Here is a 16,425-nt window from a genome sequence, read left to right as displayed (position 1 = left end):
TTAAGTTATAGGGTCCTGAGGTTACTTATTTCACTAAACCCATTCAACCAATAAGGGAAATGCATTAATGACTGCAATTAACAATTAATTCTGCCTTCAGTTTCTTGGTCTCTGTTACTGCAGTAATAGCCATATGAGGAGATCCTCAAACCATCAGAGGTTGTTGGGATGAAGTATAAGGACCTCTGATATTCAGGGTATGCGCACAATTCCTGTTACATTGTTTGAATGAATGTGATTCCTGGATCCTGCCCCAAGACTGCAGTAAGCAGCTACTTGGCTTTAACAGACAATGCTCCCTTGGCTGATATGGCTTAGTAATTCTGACCATAGTGGTATAATTGAGATAACTTTCTGCTGCTCTGTCTTTAATGGCGCTTACTCTTAGGCTTAGTTCTTACTAGCTTATTTTCTCACCTTCTGAAAATTACTTGTTGGTTATGGGTTGTCCTTCCTATTAAAAATAGGCAGTTAGAAAATAGTCACCAATAGGCAATCTGGTATGTAAAGAACTTTTGGAGAAGTGTAAAGATAGCCTCTCTGACGTAGCAACACAGTTTTACTTACTGCCTCAGCAGTTTCGTAGTACAGAAACCAGTAATGCTTGGCTTTCCTTTTGTTCATAGACATCTAGTGGAGTTCTTCTACTGTTCAGCCCTTCACCCTTTGTACATTCTGCAGAACTCTTCTCCTAGAAGAGAAGAGTTGTGCTGCTCTCCATCTCCCCAGATACTGATTGCTGTGGAGCTCTACTATGTGATGATCTTTGCACATTGGCTGTGGCCCAGGTCATTGTCTGTCTTCCTTGTCTTCTCCTTTCCAAATACCATATATAGGTGTTGAAACAGGTTCTTGGGTCACTTCCCAGGGGTAGTGCTGAGTCTTTTGGACTTATACTATGTGAGTAGCCTAAAAGGAATGGTCATACCTGGAGAAGGTGCTGTCCACTATCAAGTAAACAATTGCCTTCAGACAATCTGGTATGCAGGTAAGTGCTACATGTTTTTCTAATGGGACCTTTATTGTTTTATAACTATACCAATATAAAGGCATATTTAGGCCAGGCATGGTGACTCACGCCTATAATCCCACCACTTTGGGAGGCCAAGACTGGCGAATCACTTGAGGTCAGGAGTTCAAGACCAGCCTGGCCAACATGGTGAAACCCCATCTCTACTAAAATTACAAAAATTAGCCAAGTGTGGTGGCGCATGCCTGTAATCCCAGCTACTCGGGAGGCTGAGGCAGGAGAATCACTTGAACTGGGGAGGTTGTAGTGAGCCAAGATCACACCACTGCACTCCAGCCTGGGTGACAGAGCGAGACTCTGTCTCAGTAAACAAACAAAGGCATATTTAGAAGAAATGTGACAAGGAGTACAGGCCACACCTCTGGATCTATAGCAAGGTACAGCATGGGTATGTTTTTACTATTTGTGTAGCACCTTAGTGCTCTGTGGTAGGTTGTAAGTGCTCAGTAAATGTTTATTGTGGCTATTATCATTACTAGTATTATTATTTAGAATTCAATGGGAGAGGTTAGTATGAAGAGTTCACAGTTGGATTAGAATATACTCTAAAATCTTTACTTTTTTTAAATTGTGGAGATTTACTTTAAGGCTGTAAATAAATTGTCTCTAGTTAAAACAAGCAGTTAATCCTTTCTATAGCTTAGTCCTAATATAGTAGTGTAACACTAGTAATTTCTTTTAGTCTTAGAGGTTAGTAAGTAGGACTGTTTGTTATTAACTTGTTAGGGCAGCATGAAATGCCTTGCCTACCCAAGGCACATTCTACTGGACTAACCAGTTAGAAATTAGAACAGGAGGATTACTGGTAGTTCATTTCTTCAATACTACTGCTAAAGTTCTGATTATATAAATCCTTGTGTGTATGTGTGTAAATTCCTAATTTTTTTTCCATTTTATTGCAAAACACCCTATTAAGACCTTCCCTACTTGAGTTGTAAGACTGGTGTGGACAGTCTTCTTGATACTTAACATGCGTTTTCCTTTTCTTAATTACATTGCATGATCTCTAAATAATTCTTCCTTCTCCTGGGCAGGAGTACCTCCCAAATATTTATACACATCCATGTTTTGTTTTGTTTTTTGCAGTTGAACTGGCAATGATCATGGACCGTTTGTACGGTGGTGTCTGCTATGCTGGCATTGATACGGACCCAGAGCTGAAGTACCCCAAAGGTGCTGGCCGCGTGGCATTCTCCAATCAGCAGAGTTACATCGCAGCCATCAGTGCTCGCTTTGTGCAGCTTCAGCACAATGACATTGACAAACGGGTAAGCACCTACTGAGGGTGGAACTGCTATGGGAGAGAAAAGAAGTTTGTTCTGTGGTTTCCTGGGAAGAAAGGCATCTTATGATCGTAAGTGAGCAGCTCTACCTTGCATGGCATTAGTCCATGAGTCCATCTAGGCTACCTGAAGAAGAGAGCACCACTGATGTTTAAGGCATTAAGGAATCTTCTGCCTCACCCATCCCCAGAGTGATGTTACACTTATGAAAATAATCTTGCAAAATTTAGCATACCAAACTAGTGCTGTTCAGAAGATGACACTGACAGTGTGTTAGCAGAGGTGGAGAGCTGGTGACCTGCTTGACCTACATAGTGCTCTTAAAACAAACAACAAAGAAACTTAGATTAACATTTAAACATTCAGGAGTATATATGAGATGTTGAACTTCTGGTTTGAAAATTGTCAGATGGCTGGGCCCGGTGGCTCACGCCTGTAATCCCAACACTTTGGGAGGCTGAGGCGGGTGGATCACGAGGTGTGAGATTGAGATCATCCTGGCTAACAGGGTGAAACCCTGTCTCTACTAAAAATACAAAAAAAAAATTAGCTGGGCGTGGTGGTGGGCGCCTGTAGTCCCAGCTACTCGGGAGGCTAAGGCAGGAGAATGGCATGAACCCGGGAGGCAGAGCTTGCAGTGAGCCGAGATCGCACCACTGCACTCCAGCCTGGGCGACAGAGCTAGTCTCCGTCTAAAAAAAAAAAAAAAGAAAGAAAAGAAAACTGCAAGATCATACATTGTGGCAATCATTGGAATCAAATAGCTGCTTTTCCCTTCAGTCTCCCCTTCAGCTCACTCCGTTTCTCCTGCTTACACCATAGATGCGTATGCATTACCGGCCATGTTGTTCATCGGTGTTACCTGCCTGCCCTCTAGAGACATTAAGAGTGCTACCTCTGATGTAAAGAGGGGGCATGAAGTAGAGTTTTAGGCAGTTGGTGTACTTAATTGGTTTTGTAGATTGGCATGAGTTTAAATTCCTTGAATCCCAGCTTTGCCACTGTCAGGAAGCTTAGGGGTATGGAAGGCAGTAAGAGCCAATCTGGACCCTGTATTAATAAATGAAAAGAGCATGTAGGAGAGTAGCACCAAGTCTTGAACACCTGCCTGTGCAACGGTGTAGTGACTATTAATTCTTCTAGTAAAGAATGTTCTTGGGGCACACACTGGACTAGAATTAATAAAGTAGTAAATCTGTTCCATACGAAGTTTCACATGATATCCTTTACAGTCAACTTTGACTCATTTTGTGTAGCAGGCAAGTTTCTTAGGTAAAAATTTTAACTGGTGATGGATTTTTCATGTTCAGGATTATAGTTTTGTTAAGACATGTATCTGATCAAAAAGTACAAGAGCCAGGACTTAGAATAAATATTCTATTTGCTACTTCACCGAGCTTCCTGAGAGTAAGTGGTAGTGGTTTGGTTTTAATTAAAATGAATAAAATAATTTAGAATTTTGAAACACTTTAAATTCATGGAGATACAAAGGCATAATAAAGATTCAACTTCATTCCTGGTTTTTAAGTATCCATAGCAATCTGAGCATGCCCTTTTGTAACTGTAATCCCCCACACGACTGTAAGCTCCACAAAGATGGGCGTGGTGCTGTCTCATTCTCTGTCTGATCCCCAGTATTTACCCGTTGCTCGATTTAGTCATTGATGCTTGATAAACCTTTGTTGAATTAACACGTGGTGCTACTTGAGGGTTCTTTTAACTTCTGCTGCTGTTGCTGGTAGACGTGCTTGTGCCTGTACATTTGGGAGTCGTGTACCAGATTCCATTACATTGAGACCTCTATCGCGACTATCACTGGTGAACCTAGGCAATGAATTTAATCTGAAGAGCCTTGGCTTCTTATTTATTTGGAAGTAGCTTTCTTTGTTCTCCTCTAAAGCCAGAACTAGTGACTGTACAGGAAGTAGATCCTGGAAATAATAAAGTCTAGAGGAGGTCTCCATTTCCCCATGTCTCTGCCTTCCCTTTGCCTCCATCCTACTGACCTCCTGTCCTATTCCTTAGTAGAGGGAGATATGCTTGCCCCAGGGATTTATAGTAGGCATTGAGCCCCTGTAAGAACCAGAATAAAATCAGATATTTATTTATTTGTTTGGTTGCCTACTGCTATTCCCACAACTACTGCAAGGCTCAGGCCCTCAGTATTTCTTCCCACAAGATTAGAACTAGGCTAAAAAGGAGAGAAATGGCTTTGCTTTTGTTAGCATGACTGTAGAACATGCTATGAAAATGTGTTTGGAACATCAGACTTCTCAGGGCTCAGGAAAACCATTGACTTTTCTGATTGCTATAATTGGGTTAACCATATACTGTCTATATCTCAGAGTAGCCTTTGGTGAACACTTTAAGGTAGCAGCCAGTTGTAGTGGAAAGAATAGGGAATTTGGAGCAAGAACAGATTCCAATACATTTAAACCTTTGCTGCTTCAGTCAGTCACTGTCAAGCCCAAGCAAGTTACTTAAGGCCGGAAGCCTCAGGTCCTCATCTGTAACTCCTTCCTGGGGATGGTCTGGAGATTAAATGAAATTTTACTTCTGAAAAGCCAGATCCTTATGGCAGGTCGACAAGTATTTAACCAGCAAGTATTCATCTTACTACAAATGTACTTAATATTGATTTTTGTTAATATTTTATAGCTTGAGTTTTAAAAGTTGATCTGTTGAAGAAGTAGCAAAAAGGTTCAGTGGTTAGTGAAAAAAGCACTGGTCCCGAGTCAGGTGGCCTGGGTCTAGATCTGGTCTTGTTCTCCCTGGGGTTATATGGACCTTGGGCAGGTCACTTAAATTCTGAGCTTCAGTGTACAGTGAAGGTAATAGTAATAGCCCATGAGATTGGTGAGAAGCCCAGAAGAGATATTGTTCAAGAAAGCAGTAGCCGGGCGCGGTGGCTCAAGCCTGTAATCCCAGCACTTTGGGAGGCCGAGACGGGCGGATCACGAGGTCAGGAGATCGAGACCATCCTGGCTAACACGGTGAAACCCCGTCTCTACTAAAAAATACAAAAAACTAGCCGGGCGAGGTGGCGGGCGCTTGTAGTCCCAGCTACTCGGGAGGCTGAGGCAGGAGAATGGCGTAAACCCGGGAGGCGGAGCTTGCAGTGAGCTGAGGTCCGGCTACTGCACTCCAGCCTGGGTGACAGAGCGAGACTCCGTCTCAAAAAAAAAAAAAAAAAAAAAAAAGAAAGCAGTATGTACACTGTGTATGTGTATGGTGGGACAAGAATGCTGCTTCCATGTGACACTGGGAAAGGACCCAACAGTTTCTTCAGTGCCCTGGGATGAGAGTCATCTGAGGGGGAATATTGGAAGTCATTGAAAGTGGCAAAGTCCCTACTCTCCCTTTTTCCCGTCAGGGATCAGCTCCATCTTCTTTGTTTGCTCTGACCAGTATGGAGATCTCTTCCCCTCCCCTCTCCTACCCTCCCCTCCCATTTTCTTCCATTTTCTTCTCATTTTGAGACCGGGTCTCACCCTGTCACCCAGGCTGGAGTGCAGCTTCAACCTCCTGGGCTCAAGTGATTTTCCCACCTTAGCCTCCCCAGTAGCTGGGATCACAGGTGCATACCACCATGCCTGGCTAATTTTTTTGTATTTTTGGTAGAAATAAGGTTTTACCATATTGCCCAGGCTGGGCTCAAATTCCTGGGCTCAAGTGATCTACCTGCCTCAGCCTCCCAAAGTGCTGAGATTACAGGCTTGAACCACTGCGCCCGGCCCAACATCCTTTCTTTATTATGAGACGCAAGCCAAGTTCCATCTTGAGTTGGGCTCCTTTTTCACTGTTCATCTGTGAACATTACACTCCCTTCCCCCAAACTGTTACTCTGTCCCCTTCGTTTTCTTCTTGCTTAGAATATAGCCAGTAGTACTTTATTTTATTGCCTCTGGCATTTTGAGCTTCTGTTAACTATACCTTTCATAGGTACATTTTTAGGTTCATTCATGGTTTTATTTTTATTCATCTTTCTCGTAAAGCTTACATTTAAGCTTTCCAGAGAGCTCCCATTTCATATAAGCACATTTGTATTTCCTTAGGTAATGCCATTTTTCTTTTTCAGAAAAAATGATCATCCATGATTGTCTACAGATAATTTCTATCACTAGGCAAACCTTGTTTCCTGAATAACCCCTCCAGGTTTTTAGTAGTAGTCTGATATCTCATGGAAAGGTTCTGAAACTTGCAGTACCAAAAGTCAGGAGCACATGTCCACCTGTGTACACAGTCCCTTTTCCTTGCTATTACAGATTCCGAGGTGCCACAGTCATTTCCTTCCTTCCTTCCTTCCTTCCTTCCTTCCTTCCTTCCTTCCTTCCTTCCTTCCTTCCTTCCTTCCTTCCTTCCTTCCTTCCTTCCTTCCTTCCCTCCCTCCCTCCCTCCTTCCTTCCTTTTTCTTTCCCCCCTCCTCCTTCTCCTTTCTTCTCTCTCTTCTTTCTTTCCTTCTTCTCTTTCTCCTTCTTTTTCTTCCTTCCTCCTTCTTCTTCCTTCTTTTTTCTTCCTCTACTTTGAGACCTTTATTTACTTTCCCGTATCAATGAACATGAGTAGGCCAGGCACAGTGGCTCATGTCTATAATCCCAGCATTTTGGTAGGCCAAAGTGGGAGGAGCACTTGAGCTCAGAAATTCGAGACCAACCTGGGCAACATACGGAGACCCCATCTCTACACACAAAAAAATTTTTTTGATTAGTCAAGTATGGTGACACGTGCCTGTGTGATTCCAGCTATCAGGGGAGGCTGAGGAGGGAGGATTGCTTGAGCCCAAGAGGTCGAAGCTACAATGAGCTGTGATCATGCCACTGTACTCCCGCCTGGGCAACAGAACAAGACTTTGTCTCAAAAAAAAAAATAATAATAAATCATGGATTATTATGTGATGATTATGTAGTGGCTGTCTTATATCTCCTCAGGAAAATAGAGCACTATTGAGTGCTGCGGACTCTACAGAGAACTTCAGTCTTTGGTCATAGCATTCATCTCCTGCCTTCTGATGCGAGCCCAGAGTTGGCTTTAAACCAATACCTTGACTATTTTAAGTAGCATCAACCTTTATTACCTTTTTACTCAAAGCATCCTCCTTTACTGTCTGCATCATTATAAATATAGATGCAGTGAATTTTTAAAACTAGAGATGGCATTGAAGGGTCACTTACTTCGTCTTTGCAGCCCTTATCCCTCAAGGAGAGTGGGAGGGGGCCACCTGCAGAGCAGCAATGCCTGACCATCGAGTGAGACAATTCATTAAGTGCTGGGACAGTGAACGCAGTAGGGCCATATGATGCGTGTCCCCTCAGGTTGCACCTTTCTTATGTACACTGTGGAAGGTACATGAAGAAGAAATTGACTGGTATATCTCCTTTACCTCTTTTGTATCCAGCCAGCTTTTTCCAAAAAAGATATCTCTTTTGATAATTTATATGTTTATTATTGTTGTTGATCTTTGGCGAAGCTTTTATATGGAGTGTTTCATGGGAGAAATACAAGCTTTATAGATTTGATTTCTCACCATCTTAAGAGACTTTTTGGCTTGCTTATGAGTATAAAATATGTCAATATGCACCATTTAATTTATCTGTGTTATCCTGTAGATTTGGTACTTTCATCTCTGCTGTCATCTTACTCATCCATAATCTCATGATCTTTAAGGAAGAGGTGTTTTTGTTGTTTGTAACAGCTTTGTTGAGCTGTTTTATGCTATTCACATAGCATACAGTTCACCCAGTTAAAGTGTACAATTGCATGTTTTTTAGTATATTTACATAATTGTGTAGCCATCACAATCACTTTTAGAACAGAAGTATTTTTTTAATCATCCTGTATTTCATGTCTTAAGGAACATAGAGGTGTTTTAATGTACAGCCTTTAAGTCTGCAATAAGAAGATCATAAGCATAATAACAATAGTGGAATGGTTATAGGGGATACACTTTATTTATTCTCTGTAATTACTCAGCTCATAATTTAGAGAGGATCCTACTTATTTAAGCCGCACTCTTCAAAGTCACAGGAACAAAGTAGCCCAGGCTCTTGGGGGAAACTTCTGAACCCTGCTATAACTGTGATTAGAGTCCCTCTTGTTGGAGTAGGTTGATAAATGTACACATCAGCAATGTGGGAGGACTAAGAGAAGTGGAAGAGGCTTCTTCTGCTGGGAGTTCCTCACAGCGCTGCTATGATCTTAATTCTGTCACTTTTGCTCAGGAGTCTGAATGGAAGTGCTTGGCACACAGCAGGCACTCACTAATGTGCAGAATCAAGTAGGAGGATATATATTAGGGCAAGGACTGGAAGCAGCCATGGAAGCCTGAATACTAGACATCTAGAGTCATCTCTCACCTGGACATCCAGAATATCTTCCCCTGGGGCTCCCAATTCAATTTTATCCCATCTCCAAGTCAGTTTTTACATAGCAACCAGAGCAAGCTTTTTATACTCACAATTTAATCATGTCTTTTCACTCCTTTAAACCTTTTGATTATGTTCCACTGCCCTTAGGATAAAGGTCAAACAAAGTCCTTAAAATTGCCTAAATGACCCTTCATGTACTATGTACTTCTGCCTTAGCACTCACTTCTCCCTTCCTTATCTTGAGCCAGCCACAGCTGGCCTTTTCCCCTATTTCTCAGGGTCATTATACATACGGTGACTGGCTAATACCCACCTTTCCTTCAGGTCTCAGCTTAATTGTGATATTTTTAAGAATCCTTTCTTCATTGGAGCTTACACCTCCCCCATAGATTGTTGTTGTAATACATGTCTGCCATTCATTCGTGGCATTAAATGCCAGTATAATGAAATAATGCTTTGTTTAATGTCCATCTACTCTGTTAGATGATACAAATTCAGGAGGGCAATAACTGTGTCTTTCAGTTTAACTACAGTATACACAATGCTTGACATCTAGTGGGCACACATTAATTATTTTTGAATTAATGCATGAATGAGTTATTATAGTGAATGAATGATGATTGAGAGGTGACACAAGAGGCCAGACACAGTGGCTCATGCCTGTAATCCCAGCACTTTGGAAGGCTGAGCTGGGAGGACTGCTTGAGGCCAGGAGTTTGAGACCAGCCTGGGCAATGTAGCGAGACCTCATTCTCTTAAAAAAATTTTTTTTAATTAAAAAAAATTAAAAAGAGTTAAAAAGAGAGGTGGCCCAGATGGAAGACCTTTTATACCATTCTTTCACATATCCAACTGTCCACCAGAGGGCACTTTGCACAGCTTTCTTTTTGTACTTAAAGACACTCAAATAATAAAGAAATTTAGATTTCGCTGTTTAGAATATCAAAAGTGTTTTTTGGCACTTATAATACACTCAAGTTGGACTTAACCTTAGGTATGATCTGGTCCAACCCCCTTTGTTTTGTACACAGGAGAATCTAAGAGAGGTTTGGAAACTTTCTCAAGATACTTGACAATTGAGGGCAGAGCTCTCTTCGTTGGATGCCCTTCCTGAGCCTTGCTGCTCATCCAGGGGCTCACACCTATAATCCTAATGTTTTGGGAGGTTAAGGTAGGAGGATAGCTTGAGGCCGGGAGTTCAAGACCAGCCTGGGCAACATAACAAGACCCTCATCTCGCCAAAAAAAAAAAATTTTTTTTAATTAGCCAGGTGTGGGGACACATGCCAGTAGTCCTAGCTACTTGGAAGGCTGAGGCAAGAGGATCTATTAAGCCCAGGAGCTTGAGGCTACAGTGAGCTATGACTGCACCACTGAATTCCAACCTGGGTGACAAAGCGAGATCCCATCTCTTTAATTTTTTTAAAATTTAGTAAAGATGTTGGTAGTTTTAGTGTTATGAAACTTATTTTTTGTTTATGTTTTTGTTTTTTTGAGATGGAGTCTCGCTGTGTCACCCAGGCTTGAGTGCAGTAGCGTGATCTTCGCTCACAGTAACCTCCGCCTCCCAGGTTCAAGCTATTCTCCTGCCTTAGCCCCCCGAGTAGCTGGGATTACAGGTGCCTGCCACTACGCCCAGCTAATTTTTTGTATTTTTTTTACTAGAGACAGAGTTTCACCATGTTGGCCAGGCTGGTCTCAAACTCTTAACCCTAGTGATCCACCTGCTTTGGCCTCCCAAAGCGCTGAGATAACAGGCATGAACCAATGGGCCTAGCGTCTGAAACATTTTGTTGTAAATGACACAGATGGGGCCAGGCACACTGGTTCACACCTGTAGTCCCAGAACTTTGGGAGGCCAAGGTGGAAGGATCACTTGAGGCCAGGAGTTCAAGACCAACCTGGACAATATAGTGAGACCCAGTATCTACAAAAATAAAACAAATTAGCCAGGAATAGTGGCACATGCTGCTAGTCCCATCTACCCGGGAGGCTGGGATAGGAGGATTGCTTGAGCCCAGGAGTTTGAGGCTGCAATGAGCTACAATTGTACTAGCCTGGGTGACACAGTGAGACCCTATCTCAAAGAAAAAAAAAAAGACACAGATTCATGCCTTAGTTTTTACTTCCAAGGAAAAAAGTCATTAACGTCTTGAAATAAATCAATTAAGGCTTACTTATGGCTCATGTTCACTAGTTATTGGCTAATTGGTTATTTGTCCATGTGTTGACAACATCAATGTTGTATGATACTCAGCACATAATTCTCAGCATTTCTTCTGCCTCCACATACTTGAAGTGTATGTTACACTCATGGGTGACAGAGGCTCCCTAGAACTCTAATAGGGTGGGGCAGTTACAGGCATGACCATTAGCATGTAAGCAGGGATACATTCCATACTCAACTCTATCCCCACCTCCTAAGAACCATTGCTGTAGTTTGAAAAAAAAAAAAAAAGTACTGGCTTAGGAATTGAGAGATCTGGGTCTATTCCTAGCTGTTTTCCAATCGTGGTATGACCTTGGGCAAGCTACTTAACCTTTAGAGGCTTGATTTCATTATCCTGAGGTAATAAGAACACCAGCCTAACTACCTCACACTTCATTGCACAGAGAAACCATGACAGTTGAAGAGGTGCTCTGGGAGGTTACTAGGCTGTACAGACAGATGTTGATTTGTATGATTGCTGAGCCTGGCTTATTTAAATTGTGCTATGGCCTAATCATATGTCCAAGGCTAATTGTTGGCTCTTTTTTTTTTCCTTTTAAAGTATTTATTCAGTTCCACTAAGTATCCTTGATATAAGGAAAATGAAATAGTTGAAGTTGATACTTAAAGTTAACATAGGTGCCAATCTGTCAACATTCTGATTGGATGTCGGTCAAGACACACATGTAAAGACTAAGTTCCTTTTATAGATGTAGACAACTGGGTATGTTATTTAAAGGATTGAAGGCTTTTTTCACTTTAGTCTTGAAAGTGGTATTTTTACCAGTATCATTTCTCTGATAATGAAAAGATTTTGAACCTGAAATGAAATACACGTTAGGATTAAATTTTGCTTATATTCCTTTGAATGGTGTTTCTGTAAAAAACTAAGTTTAAAGTATTTAAACACAATAAGAGCCAAAGATGGCACCTGTACATATTCTTTCTGTTCTAATGGTATTTTTAGAAGTGATGCCAAATGAACTCTTAAGATGTAAAAGCTTTGCTAAATACAGTTTTTTTTTTAATGTAATGGAAATCTAGGTTATTTACATATGAAAGATTTTTGTGGTGTGCAAATGAGATCACTGAAAATGGGTAATGCTTTTATGTAGCCGGTTTTCTACCCTCGTCTGCTCTGTGTGGTCATGAGAAAATTTTTAAAATGTAGAATCAGTTGAATCTCCCTTAGCCTAGCAAAAACATATGACTTGATAGATATGAAAAATCTGTTTATAAAAATCTGAGGCAATTCCCCCTGCCCCCCAACACAACCATTGTCTAGCTCAGCTTGGTCATGTTGTCCCCTAGAAATTTGTAAATCAGATGTTTACAACTTTAAATGCATCATGCAGTATATTGGTTATAGTTTCCCAATTCATTCCATAGAAATATTTTTACTAGTAGAAAGGATACTAGACTAGAATCAGCCAATCTGGGGTTTTAGTCTTGACTGTACCACTTATTATAAAGCTTGAAGGAAGTGTGTGTGTGTGTGTGTGTGTGTGTAAATGAAAGTGTTTTTGAAAACTGTAAAGCACTCTGTCAATATACAGTAGCACTGATAACATTAATTTATGTCAAACCATGGATGACTAATATTTGAACTCTTCTGGAACATGCTTATTAAAAACAATCTAATTGGAATTTCAGGTGATAAAGGGAGTTAAATATTTCAGGCAAAATCAGGGTAAAGTTGGTTGATTATTTGAGTTCTTTTTTTTTTTTTTTAAACCTGTCACTGACTTGAAGCTCATATATGAGGCTTTTATTCTTATTTTTATTTTTGTTGTTGCTGTTGCTGTTTGAGATGGAATCTCGTTTTGTTGCCCAGGCTGGAGTGCAGTGGCACGATCTTGGCTCACTGCAATCTCCACCTCCTGGGTTCAAGCGATTCTCCCACCTCAGCCTCCCGAGTAGCTGGGATTACAGACACCCACCACCACGCCCAGCTAAGTTTTGTATTTTTAGTGGAGACAGGGTTTCTCCATGTTGACCAGGCTAGCTTCGAACTCCTGACCCCAGGTAATCCACCCGCCTCGGCCTCCCAAAGTGCTGGGATTACAAGTGTGAGCCACTTGTGCCCGGCCATATATGAATTTTTTAAACGGAGGGGGAGAGATCTCAGCAGGCAGGTCTTCTCTACCCATATTCTAGGGAAAATGTCCCTAGAATTAGTTCCTCAATGTTTCTTAACGTATGCTCCATAAAACATGAGTCTCCTGGGATTTTATTTTATTTAAAAAATTTTTTTATATTTTATTTTATTTAAAAAATTTAAAATTTTTTTTTATTTTAAAAATTTCGCTGAGTCAAATGAGTTTGGAAATACTCGTTTAAAGAAAGGCTGGTTTATTCTATGACATATTATAATCTTTCATATACTAATCTTCATTGCGAAGACCCAAGAAGGAGGCAATATGCAGTTTTTCACAAATTTATTTTGATCATGGAAAAATGTGTCATTTGTTGGAAATAATGTTTTAGAGAACCCAATTGAGAAAAACACTGTGTTTGCAGCTTCTTTCCTTCTTTCCTGCTCAAATTCAGAAGCTTCATAAGCAGTTGATTGTTTTTCCCTTTCTCTTAGTCCCTTTTGTCCAAGTGTGTCCCATCTACCATGTACTTTCTGTCTACAGAGGGTTTGGGACAGGGCCAGGAAATAGCAGCTGCATATCCATGTAGTAGTGGGGCATTGACGTTGTGGTTGATATTCCCTTTAGTATTTGTAATTCTTTGTCTTTTGATTATTTGAGATTATCTGTCACATCTAAAATTTCTCCATATAAGAAGGAAAAATCATTGTTGAAATCAGTACACCATTGACAAAGTGTTCCGTGACTCTATTTTAGCTTCATGTTGGGAACCAGGGCGCTTTTCAGTTTGCCAGTTTTGGACTTTCTAATACTTTTTATTTAAAGAACATTGTGGCTGGCATGTGGCTCATTACAAAGTGTAATTCCAGCACTTTGGAGGCCGAGGTGGGTAGGTCATTTGAGGTCAGGAGTTCGAGATCAGTCTGGCCAACACGGTGAAACCCCATCTCTAATAAAAATACAAAAATTACCCAGACGGTAGTGGTACTTGCCTGTAATCCTAGCTACTCAGGAGGCTGAGGCAGAAGAATCACTTGAGCTTCGGAGGTGGAGGTTGCAGTGAGTCGAGATCATGCCATCGCACTCCAGCATGGGTAACAGAGTAAGACCCTGTCTCAAAAAGGGCATTGTGATAGCTAAGCACATAATATTTGCTTTGAGTAGCATGTTCTTTAGAGTAGTCAATTTTTTATTTAATGGCCTTTTATCCATTGTACCATTCTTTGCAAGTACCTTAAGTACTTAATATATTTAATCTTTTTTTTCTCTCTCTCTCTGTTTAGTAGACACATATTGGGCATAAATTTAGTAGACTACCAAAGGCTGTATATTTTTAGCCTACATGAAGATTAATATGACCCATATTTCCGTTAGGAACCATACTAACAGAAATGTTGATAATACCGTACTTTGTTCCTGACCACAGCGGGAATATATACAATGACTCAATAGCAAAAGAAGTGAGGGTGAGATGACCTGTTCTCAGACTATTTCTACTCCTATCCTTAGTTGGGATTCATACAACCCAGCCTTTATCTTGCTGCTCTTAGTGGTTCTTGCCTGACCTGGCTTGAAAGCTTCCTAGTTGTGTCTATAGCTATGTTTGACTTGACCCTAGAGGAAGCAACACTCAGAAGTGAGTTCAAATATCATCTGAACTAATCCTACCTGGGCTTATTTTGAAGTGCTAGGAGTCTCAGAGCCCTTGACTAGAAATAGTTTTTTAAAGGGAGTTTGGGTTATCTAAAGGAAGATAAAGATCTTTGAATGGAATAGAACCTTTTGTCCAGGCTCTCCTTCCAAGTCCTGACTTCTGACTCTCCTGTCCTTCTCTGTTCTTTCATGTCTCCTCCTTTGGACTCGTGATCATATTTAATATGAAAACTCTTTATAGTGATTTAAATATTCATCTTTCCTGCTCATAGTTGAGTGTAGAGGTTGTTTATGAGATAAAGAATTGGAAAAATGTCCATTGCCTTTTTTCTAAATGCTTATCTCAGTAGAACATTCAGATTCAACTCTGGAAGTCAGGTGTCAGAAGTAAGTTAGCAGTCTTTTGGTGAATGCTTATTCCTATTTGTAAGAGCTGGTTCAAACCCCTCATAGGCTAGGGGAAACAGAGGCCCATGAGGTTGTGGTATAGCCAGGGTGCTCTGCATCTCTATACCCTCAGGGCTTGATACCATGATAGTTATGTGTTTCACATTTTTAATGATTTTCTTGCCCTTTGTTCACCATATGATACACTTTTCTACTACTAGCACTTGGTTTTGGACTGATTTATACCCATACTTCCAGCCCCATTTCCAAGCAGCATAGCAGGAAACCAGACTGTGCCGGATACTATCAGCCCACCCTTCTGTGTTTCATGAAAACATTATCTTAGGGCTAAACAGAGCAGCACTCATAGATCTCTTTGCACTCCATAAACATATGGCAGAGACATTGACACAGAAGCCCTGCTATGGGAAAATAAGTAAGTTCTTAAACTGTGGGAGGGGCACAAAGATAATTTTAAAATCTTTCATCCCCTAGCACTTGAGAATGTGAAAAATGGTAAGTCTCATCCTTTGTAAGGTAAAAAGAAAATAAAATCCCAATTATTTCCCCTCGGATTTTTAAAAATCTACCCTAGATTGCTTCTAAAATTAATAACTATATCTGAGAATTTTGGATAACCTTGTTGGTGTGGAAAAGCTGTTTTCACATTGCCACTTTAATTTTGTTTATTTTTATTTATTTATTTTTTTGAGATGGAGTTTTGCTCTTGTTGCCCAGGCTGGAGTGCAGTGGTGTGATCTCGGCTCACTGCAACCTCCGCCTCCTGGATTCAAGCAATTCTCCTGCCTCAGCCTCTCAAGTAGCTGGGATTACCGGCGTGCGCCACCACACCCAGCTAATTTTGTATTTTTAGTAGAGACGGTGTTTCTCTGTGTTGGTCAGGCTGGTCTCGAACTCCTGACCTCAGGTGATCCGCCTGCCTCGGCCTCCCAAAGTGCAGGGATTACAGGCGTGCGCCACTGCACCCAGCCTGCCACTTTAATTTTCTTTTTTTTTTTTTTAATTTCTTTGAGACAGAGTTTCGCTCTTGTTGCCCAGGCTAGAGTCCAGTGGCGCTATCTTGGCTCACTGCAACCTCCGCCTCCCAGGTTCAAACGATTCTCCTGCCTCAGCCTACCAAGTAGCTGGGATACAGGCATGCACCACCATGCCCGGTTAATTTTGTATTTTTAGTGGAGACGGGTTTCGCCATGGTGGTCAGACTGGTCTCGAATTCCTGGCCTCAGGTGATCTACCCACCTCGTCCTCTCAAAGTGCTGGATTACAGGCATGAGCCACCACACCTGGCTGCCACTTTAATTTTCTAGGCATCTGTCATCTGCTTTCTAAACAACAGCATTCCAGCTCATGGTTGAAAAACTAAAAATTTATTTTTATTTATT

At 41.1% G+C, this 16,425-nt stretch overlaps 1 protein-coding gene across 7 annotated transcripts in view; it reads left to right on the top strand.

The window, feature by feature from the left end:
* The window catches only part of CPEB3 (cytoplasmic polyadenylation element binding protein 3), a 242,406-nt gene that overhangs the window by 209,100 nt on the left and 16,881 nt on the right, over positions 1–16,425 (top strand). For all 7 annotated transcript variants that reach the window (XM_050804449.1, XM_050804448.1, XM_050804444.1 and 4 more), the window contains one exon: positions 2,117–2,298. In XM_050804449.1, coding sequence (XP_050660406.1) covers positions 2,117–2,298 — 182 coding nt within the window. The remainder of the gene's footprint in view (positions 1–2,116; positions 2,299–16,425) is intronic.

This window comes from Macaca thibetana, chromosome 9 (assembly GCF_024542745.1).
Source record: "Macaca thibetana thibetana isolate TM-01 chromosome 9, ASM2454274v1, whole genome shotgun sequence".
In the NCBI taxonomy this organism is placed as follows: domain Eukaryota; kingdom Metazoa; phylum Chordata; class Mammalia; order Primates; family Cercopithecidae; genus Macaca; species Macaca thibetana.
This window is presented reverse-complemented; position numbering and strand designations above follow the sequence as displayed.